This window comes from Pelobates fuscus, chromosome 2 (genome assembly GCF_036172605.1).
Source record: "Pelobates fuscus isolate aPelFus1 chromosome 2, aPelFus1.pri, whole genome shotgun sequence".
Taxonomy (NCBI): domain Eukaryota; kingdom Metazoa; phylum Chordata; class Amphibia; order Anura; family Pelobatidae; genus Pelobates; species Pelobates fuscus.
This window is the reverse complement of record NC_086318.1, coordinates 125,002,061-125,011,828: the sequence shown is the minus strand read 5'-3', so window position 1 is coordinate 125,011,828 and position 9,768 is coordinate 125,002,061. Positions and strand designations below refer to the sequence as shown.

Below are 9,768 nucleotides of genomic sequence, written 5' to 3'. Positions count from 1 at the left end.
CAGAAATATTTGAAAATTACTTCACCACATTATATGACCGCACCCTCACCGCCAGACTACAGCCGGCACAGACACACCACTCCATAGAGGAATACCTTAATAACCTACCACTGCCAGCCCTCACCCCTGCAATGGCCAAAAGACTAGCTGAACCCATCATGATCGAGGAAGTTACCAAAACCATTAATTCCATCAAGCCAAAAAATAGCCCAGGCTTCACAGGTCTGTATTATAAAACCTTCCCCAAGCTACTACTACCTCATCTTTGCAAACTATTCAACTCGATGCTCCAGGGAGACCCATTACCCCAAACATGCTCTGGGCCGACATATGCCTCCTACTCAAGCTAAACAAAACCCTCACGGCCTGGGTACACTACAGACCCATCTCTCTACTGAATGTGGACATTAAAATGTTCACAAAATTAATGGTGGTTAGTACCTACCCAAATTAATACACTTGGACCAAGTGGGCTTCATCCCATCCAGACATGCATATGATAACATGTATAGTATGCATTTTCAAATGCACATCCCACTTTGATGTGTATATATATGTATATATATATATATATATATATATATATATATATATATACACACACTTTGTTCACTATTTTTGTTTGTTTGCTAGGAAAAGTAAATAATTTTTAGTATTAAATACATTTTTACCTATATATGGTACCATGATGTTATTAACAATATACTACTCTTGTTACTGTCAATTGTACCATTGCGTTACTTTTACTTACTATTTCTGTTGCTATTGTGACAAACAACTGCTAACATTTTATATTGGAACTTGATCTCATTGTGTATTCTCAATTACTTTTTTCAACAAGAATTTTTTTTTTATCTTACAAACATAACTTTTACCTGACTTATAATTTGATTCCTTTGGCCCTATCTGCTTTAGTCTCACAGAGTTATTCACTGAATAGCTAAATTAGTAAACTTCTCCAAGTTACTTTTGTCTCCAGTTTGGTTTGCTTAGCCTTACATTTTAAATTCACTGTGAATTCTTAGAAATTCTCACATAGTCTTTACTTTGGTGAATAACCTTGCCTGAGGGGAAGGAGGATATATAATTTACATTTACAAAACACAATTTACAAATAAGACATGTGTGATGCCAGCAGAGGACAATCTTTCTTAAACCTAGTTGATATAATAGTTTTACCAGCCCTGACATGTTTACTTAATGGAGAAAAAATTCTTGAAGAGCAGTAAAAATAAAATTTTTAAAAAATAGAGATTTTTTTAAACCGCTCCTCCTTTTTCACCTTTATTGGTTGCTTCTCAATTGATCTGTGAATAAAATCAATATTTACTGGCTGTCCACTAACCATCAATTATCTTCTTTCCCATCTATCATCTCTATTTTTGGCACAACGAGTGGGACTCTGAATTTAGAAAGAAACAAAACTGTTCATAGATTGCCTGTTTAATTTGTTTCATAATTTGTTCATATAGTATATCAGATGTTACGGAATTCAGAAGAACCGCCAATCGCCCACAATTCAGACGAATCACGAGGGCCCATCACGTAGTTCTCACACTACTGACCAACACCAATACACACCATGCAGCACTACTTATAAATACACCCATGCATTCAAACATATGCCAGGCTGATTGACTGCTTCACATACACCAGCCATACAGAGAGTACTACACAGTAGTCCAATGATACACTCACACTGTCATGCCTGGGGACAATTGTGACAGTAGGACAGGATCCTAAAATAGGGACTATCCCACAGAAATTGGGTAACTGTTGTGAGGTCTACAAATGACTACATTCAAACAGACAAACACTGTACACAAAAATACAACCCTGCAAGGCAGTGGTGTATCCAGGTTTTGTGCTGCCCTAGGCAGGACAAAACACAGGCGCCCCTTCCCCCCCACGCGCCACCCCACCCCACCCCACCCTTCCCCGCCACACACATACACACATTCACTGACAGATACGCATACACTAGCTAACAGATACACACTAACAGACACACACTCACTGACACACACTAACATACACACACACACTAACAGACACACACACTAACAGACACACACATACACTCACTAACACACACACACACACACACACACACTCACTAACAGACACACACACTCACTGACATTAACACACTCACTTTTTTTTTCTTTTAATTTAATCCCCCCAGCCTCCTTACCTTTGGGAATGCTGGGGGGTGCTCCTTCTCCTTGGGGTCTACTGGGGCTGCTTGGCGGGCGGGCAGCGCATGGCGAGGGAGCACTCTTCCCTGAGCTCTCTGCTCAGCTCCCTCGCGCGCCGCAGAGTGATGTCGGTCACCTGGAGCTGGAATATGACATCATATTCCGGCTCCCAGCATCACTCTGCGGCGCGCGAGGGAGATGAGCAGAGAGCTCAGGGGAGAGTGCGTTGAGTATCAACCTTTTGGATGTCTCTGCTTTATATGGTCTTACCCCAGGACGTTTTTATTAGTTGTACTACTGATCTGTGGGAAACTTGCTTTTTTTTTTTCAATATGCAATATATATATTTATATACATGCATCACAATATATGCAAGAACAATAAATTAAAAAAAAATTAAAAGGTATTTATATCAATAGTTCCAGTATTTGCTGTAAAATCTTACGTTTGCATCTTTTGTAGTGACCTCCTCCAATACCAGGAAGTGACTCAGCCAATCCTAAGATACTTTCAATAGCAGTGCAGACTGTATGGATCCCTTAGGCACACACCAGATCTCCTGTATTCAAAACACTCACACTATATCACCAGCACCGGCCCCAAGAAGGACCATTGTCCCTTTACAGGCCGGAGGTAAGATTTGTGTGTCCTGGGCAGCCTACCTGTTTCTCTCTCGCGAGCTCCGATATTATTAGAGCGTTGCCATGAAAACTCGTGGCAACGCTTGTTAATACCAGCGCTAGCGAGAGGGAGAAGCATGGTCTGTACCCTGCGGAGGTACAGACCAAGTAACCAGACCACTGGACCACCAGCATGCTCCCCTCGACCCCAGCAATGTAATAAGAGGGAGGGGAGTGCAATATATATATTTTAATTATTAAATTAACTAAGCAGTCATATTACCACTATTACACCCCCTGCTTCATACCCCCTATTAACCCACTACTCCCCCTGCTTCATACCCCCTATTAACCCACTGCACACCCTGCTTCATACCCACTATTAACCCACTACACCCCCTACCATGTTACTCCTATTAACCCACTACACCCCCTGAAATCATATCACCTATTAACCCACTACATCCCCAGCCATCATGCACCCATGCCATCATACTCACTATTAACCCACTACACCCCCTGCCATCTTACCCATATTAACCCACTACACCCCCTGCCATCATAGCCCCTATTAACCCACTGCACCCCAGCCATCTTAACCCATATAAACTCACTACACCCCCTGCCATCCTGCCCCCTATTGACACACTACACTTCCTGCACTTACACACCACACACTCTCTATACCCCTTATACACACCCCCTGCACTCACACACACTACGCACACTCTATACTCCTTTAAATACACACACTGCACACTCTGCACTTACACACAAACACATAACCGTTATACACACCACACACCCTTCACTCACAAACTCTATACCCCTATAAACACACACTACACGCCCTGCACTCACACACTACACACTCTATATTCCTAATACACACCACACCCCCATGCATTCACACACACTCCATACACACACTACTCTTTATACGCATACACACACACAATTGACATGCCCCCCTCTTTGACCCACCCCTCACTGTGGGCTGCTCTGCCATTAACTGCCTGGGCTAAATTTTCGGCCAAATCTGGCCCTGTACACACTCTCTTGTTTTATACATCTCCTAGCCACACATTTTTCACCACAAACACGACATGACTAAAACTGATTTATTTACACCACAATCAGCTCACACTGCACACATGCAATCCTACAAGCAGCGTCCAAAATTTGTCCTCTGGAATCCCACTTATGGAGACAACAGAGACAAGTCAGACGCAAACACAGTGCAAGTGTGTCATTAAATTTACTTGTGCTGCACAGAACATGCAAGAGCTCTTCAGTAGGGCTCTGTGCATGGTCTGCCCTGGAAGAGCATTGAACAACATGCTCACTTTGAAAGGGGGAGCGTGTTTGTCACTGTTGATAACAAAACACCCCCTCTCTGGCCCGCATCCTTCTCATTGGGCTGCTGCCATGGCCAAATATCTTTCCCAGTCTGTCTCTGCCTCCTATTACAGCCCCTATCCTCCCACTTGCAGCCTGTATCCCCCACTTGCAGCCCTTATCCCCACTTGTACACCTCATGCCCCCACTTACCTCCACTATAGTCCCATATCTTCCCCACTAAAGCCTTTCCCCAATTGCAGCCACCCACCTACTTCAGCGCCTAACACTACTACTACAGCCCCTTTCCCCCACTACATTTCCTAACCCCCCAAGTACATCCTCTACCTCAACTACAGCCCCTATACCCCTACTGCTCCTCCATAACAACCCCTATCCACTACAGCCCCTAAACCCCCTTAACTCTTCCATAACAGCCCCTATCACACAACTACAACCCACAACCAGTGCCCTCCCAAGATTAGGTTCCTGCATCTGATTCATGCTCTAATCTTTATACAGAATATTTATGACTGTCCGGGTGAATGGTGTCTATTGTATTTTTATTTTCCCTCTTATCCTAATCAAGCCTGTGTACGATCAGCTCTGCTGTTGTTTTAATTTATGTATCACAATTCAACTTTGAATTCCGAGAAAGGGAGGTCATCTTAAAGCTTTTCATTCCAAAATTCTGTTAGTCTAATAAAAAGATACACAGTTTCATCTGTTATTACACACATACACACACAGTGGAACATGCAGAGTTGCAAAGGACCCTGGGTGTTTTGATTATCATAGAGGGTCCAGCAGCAGTGGAACCAGAGAGGCATAGTGCGGTCTATCAAGTAGCCCTCACAATTAAAGGGACACTCCAGGCACCCAGACCACTTCTGCTCATTGGAGTGGTCTGGGTGCCAACTCCCACTACCCTTAACCCTGCAAGTGTAATTATTGCAGTTTTATTTAAACTGCAATAATTACCTTGCAGGGTTAAGTCCTCCCCTAGTGGCTGTCTATTAGACAGCACTAGAGGACACTTCCTGCTCTATAGCACAGGTTTTCTGTGCTAGAGCGTCGCTGGACGTCCTCACGCTGTGTGAGGACCTCCAGCGTCGCTCTATTCCCCATAGGGAAGCATTGAAACTCATTTTCAATGCTTTCCTATGGGGTGCACTAATGCGCATGCGCGGCATTGCCGCGCATGCGCATTCGGTCTCCTCGGCCAGCGGGCGAGATCAGTCTCGCCCACCGGCCGACGTAAGCAGAAGGTGGAGCGGCGGGGGAGGAGGAAGCAGCGACGTGGGACCTGTCGCTGCCTCTGGTAAGTCACTGAAGGGGTTTTCACCCCTTCAGCAACTGGGGATTGGGGGGTGGGAGGGAGAGGGACCCTCCAGTGCCAGGAAAACGGATCGTTTTCCTGGCACTGGAGTTTCCCTTTAAGGCCACCATTTGGCCATCTATGGTCAGAGGCCCAGTCGGGGACTGTGGCCATTTAGTATTGCAGACAGCCACACAGAGAGCAAAAGGAGGAAGCTCACAGATGAGGTGGAGAGGGACTGAAAAGCATGGAACTAGTGGACCCCATGGAAGCCACACTCCAAAGATAAGGAAACAGTGGAGTGGCTAAAAATATGTAAATTTACACTTGAATATGTATGTCAGTGTATATGTCAGGGTTTGACAAATCCCTAACCACTACACACAGCTGCATTCAAACGCCAACATTACATACAAATACACCAGTGAAGGAACTACTGCTGGTGAAGCCGGGTGGTTGCACCGTGCCCTGAACGCTGAGGAGGTCTGGATGTGCACTGTTGCTCTTTAACAACGCGACCAAGCCCCTCTCATTATGGCAGCCAGTGCTGGGAGGAAGTGAAAAACTGTCACATCCTCCCATTTAACACTGAGCAATGCAGGAGGGAGGAGAAGAAAAAGGGGAAGGGCACTGGCGTACATACCGTGGTCGCAGGGGTTGCGGCTGCGACCGGACCCAGGCCTCCAGGGGGCACGGCCACCCTGCGACCTGGTATGCATGCCCGTCTGGCCACATTTTGCCAGCCTCTTCTCCTGGAGGGCCCAGAAGCTGGCCAGCTCAGGGAGCCCCGAGGCTGCCAGTGGCATCACTCTGAGGGCGGGCAGGCGCACGAGGAGCATTCTCCCCTGATGCTCTCTGTCCAGCTCCCTCGTGCGCACCGCACTGATGCCGGAGCCGGAATATGATGTCATTCCGGCTCCGGTATCAGTAAGCGGTGAGCGAGGGAGCTGAACAGGAGGATCTCGCCCAGCAGCCCCACTCGACCCCAGGAAATCCCCTCAGCACTCCCAAAGGTAGGGAGGCTGGGGGATTAAATAATAAAAAAAATGTGAGTGTGTATGTATATGTGTGTTAGTGTGTGTGTGTGTGTGTGTGTGTGTGTGTGTGTGTCAGTGAGTGTGTTACTGTGTGTGTGTCTGTTAATTAGTGTGTTAGTTTATGTGTGTCAGTGAGTGTGTTACTGTGTGTGTTAGTTTGTGTGTGTCTGTTAGTGTGTGTGTCTGCTAGTGAGTGTCAGTGTGTTACTGAGTGTGTTTGTGTGTCTGTTATTGAGTGTGTGTCTGCTAGTAAGTGTCAGTGTGTGTTTTAGTTTGTGTGTCAGTGAGTGTGTCTGTTACTGAGTGTGTTTGTGTGTGTCTGTTACTGAGTGTGTGTCTGTCAGTAAATGTGTGTGTCTGTTAGCTAGTGTGTATGCGTCTGTACGTGAGAGTGTGTGTGTGTTGTTAAAACCCCTTCAGCACTTACCCTTTTCCAGCGCCGGGCTCCCTTGGCGCTGGGGATCTCTTGGCCCCGATCCGCCTCTCAGCTCCCAATGCGCATACACGGCAAGCGCTGCACGCGCGTTCAAACCGCCCATAGGAAAGCATTACTTAATGCTTTCCTATGGACGTCCAGCGGAATCGTGGAAACGCCTCTAGAGCTACTAAAGGCTGGATTAACCCTCAGTGAAACATAGCAGTTTCTCTGAAACTGCTATGTTTTCAGCTGCAGGGTTAAAACTAGAGGGACCTGGCACCCAGACCACTTCATTGAGCTGAAGTGATCTGAGTGCCTATAGTGGTCCTTTAACCCCTTAAGGACCAAACTTCTGGAATAAAAGGGAATCATGACATGTCACACATGTCGTGTGTCCTTAAGGGGTTAAGTGTATGTGTATCTGCATGCACTGGCTTGAACACCGCAGTCGCAGGGGTCGTAGCCCTGCGACCAGGTGCCCGCTGCCATGTGTAGCGGCCCTGGCCCATGCAGAGTAAGTGCCGGGGGGGGGCAGAGTAAGCGCCGGGGGGGCCCCACGGATCAATTTTTGCTCCAGGGCCCCATGGACTGGGGAGGGAGGGTGGGGGGCAGATTGGAAGAGCCAGAGTCTTTGTGTCTGTCATTTATATATAAACATAGTACTGCATTTAAAAAGTACACTACACACAAATGCGTCCCTGAATTAAAATGCCAACACTACGTACAAACACACCCCTACATTCATTCACAGGTATGCCTTACAAAAACACGCTTACATTCAAACACACACACACTGCACAGTGCTAAATAGAACTCTGCAAGGTTGTGCAAATGGTAGATACCTAGCTGGCAAAGCATTGTGGTAGTTGTACAACAGATGGGGATGGATTTACCTCTGGCCACCCTTTCGATAGGGGGTCTTCAGAAAAATCTTACACCAGGGCCCCATATGCGTTAGCTCTGCCGCTGAAATACACCGTCATAAGTTTCAACACTCCACAGAAATAAACCACTGCATTCAAATGGCAACAGTACATACAAACACTTAACTGCATTATAATGCCCACACTACACACAAACACACCCTTTAATTCACACACATACTCTGCACAAAAGCATGCTTATATTCAAACACACAGACACCGATCAGAAATACAAGCAAGAATAGGCAAATTGTATACCCTCAGCTCATAAAGCATCGTAGGAATTGGACAGCCAGAGGAAGGCCCAAACAAATTTCTTGCACCATTAGTTCTGCCATTGGGAAAAGTTTACTTTTATTATCAATTGGGGATATCTGACAACAAGTAATTGACATACAAAACAAAACTGACAAAGACCAGAAGTGAAGAAAGCCTTGCTCAAAAACGTTTTCAATCTAGGAGATAAGATTTGTAATCAATTAGTCCCCATGAAATGAGTATCTGATATGAATTTGGGTTTGGCTAATGTACCTGAGTGCAAAAAAACACACCAAAAAAAAAAACATGCGTAAAATGGAATGTGAGCCTCACGCTTGGTTTAAAGCATTAAAAGAAGCTCACCCTGGAGTTTCTTATTCATAGATAATTGCTGTTTTGTTTATTCACTAAACCTTGAGTTGTAGTATATGGAAAATCAAAAATGATTTGTTAAAAATAAGCAAATAAATAGAATTGCATCTTACCTATATGAACTGGTTGGCTATTTTAGTCTAGATTTTGCAATTCACTTTTCTGTTCCTTGTTGTTCGGTGTTCAGGAAATAAATACCTGTTAATCCAGCATTACATTTACCGCCGTAGTAAACCCATAGGCCCAGAGGTTAGTCAAACATTTTATCACAGCGCACCTTACATGTCATCGGACGTTTAGAGACCCTTGTGCATAGTAATATATTCTTTGTACACCAAAATATTCTCTTTTTTTTTTTTGTAGAGGAAAAATATAGAAAATAAACCATTTTACAATCTACTGCTACAATCTCTAGAGTAGCGATGGCTAAGCGCCAGATATTTATCAACTCCACATCCCATAATGTCCAGTCAACCCATCATATGAAACATAAGTAACATCTTGGGGAGGTGGGTGGGGACAAGATTAGCCATCACTGCCCTAAAAGAAGCATTTCCCAAACCATGCCAATAAAGGCATACCCAGGTAACTGGCATGTTTAAATACAGCTCACTCATTATAGAACACTGATTTATCTGCAGATACAGAACAAGGATACATTAACTGATGGAACGATGAAAGGAAAGGGCAGTCTCTGCTACATCCCTCTGTGGAAACACGCCCCCTGGTGTCTAGATCCGCCCAGGAAGCTGTGACAGGCTTTTCTCAGCAGTTATCCATCCGAGCCCTGTGTATGTGTCATTATCAGAGCCCGTGCCTGTGCCGTCCTCCGGGCTGAGACACACCATGCCAGCTATACATCCAGCCCTACCGCCTCTGTGAGAGCCTAACCTGCACTGCCTGCTGCACCCCTACCGGCCCCAGCCGGGGACAGCAGCCCCTTGGATTCACACACTGGAATAAACACTCAAAACACAGCAAGGTGGTAATAAAGAGGGTGCAATTATCTGCAAGATACCAGAGACAAGTCAATATGGCGAGCGATTCTCCGGCTCGCAGCCTGGATGAGATAGACCTCTCTGCTCTGAGGGTAAGGTGGCAGCTGGCTGCTGGATGGGAGAAACTGGCTGGGGTGATGGGCAGATCTGACTAGGGATGGATGGCCAGATATAACTGGGGATTGATGGGCAGATCTGGCTGGGGATGATGGGCAGATCTGACTGGGAATGGATGGGCAGATATAACTGGGGATTGATGGGCAGATATAACTGGGGATTGATTTGCAG

General features: G+C 45.6%; 1 protein-coding gene across 14 annotated transcripts in view; it reads left to right on the top strand.

Annotated features, from left to right (window-relative positions):
- Positions 1-9,162: 9,162 nt before the first annotated feature.
- TNIK (TRAF2 and NCK interacting kinase) overlaps positions 9,163-9,768 on the top strand; it is a 269,661-nt gene continuing 269,055 nt past the window's right edge. For 5 of the 14 annotated variants that reach the window (XM_063442666.1, XM_063442663.1, XM_063442669.1 and 2 more), the window contains exon 1: positions 9,163-9,572. In XM_063442666.1, coding sequence (XP_063298736.1) covers positions 9,516-9,572 — 57 coding nt within the window. In that variant the 5' untranslated portion in view covers positions 9,163-9,515. The remainder of the gene's footprint in view (positions 9,573-9,768) is intronic. The other 9 variants (XM_063442664.1, XM_063442668.1, XM_063442675.1 and 6 more) reach the window with 5 other exon arrangements.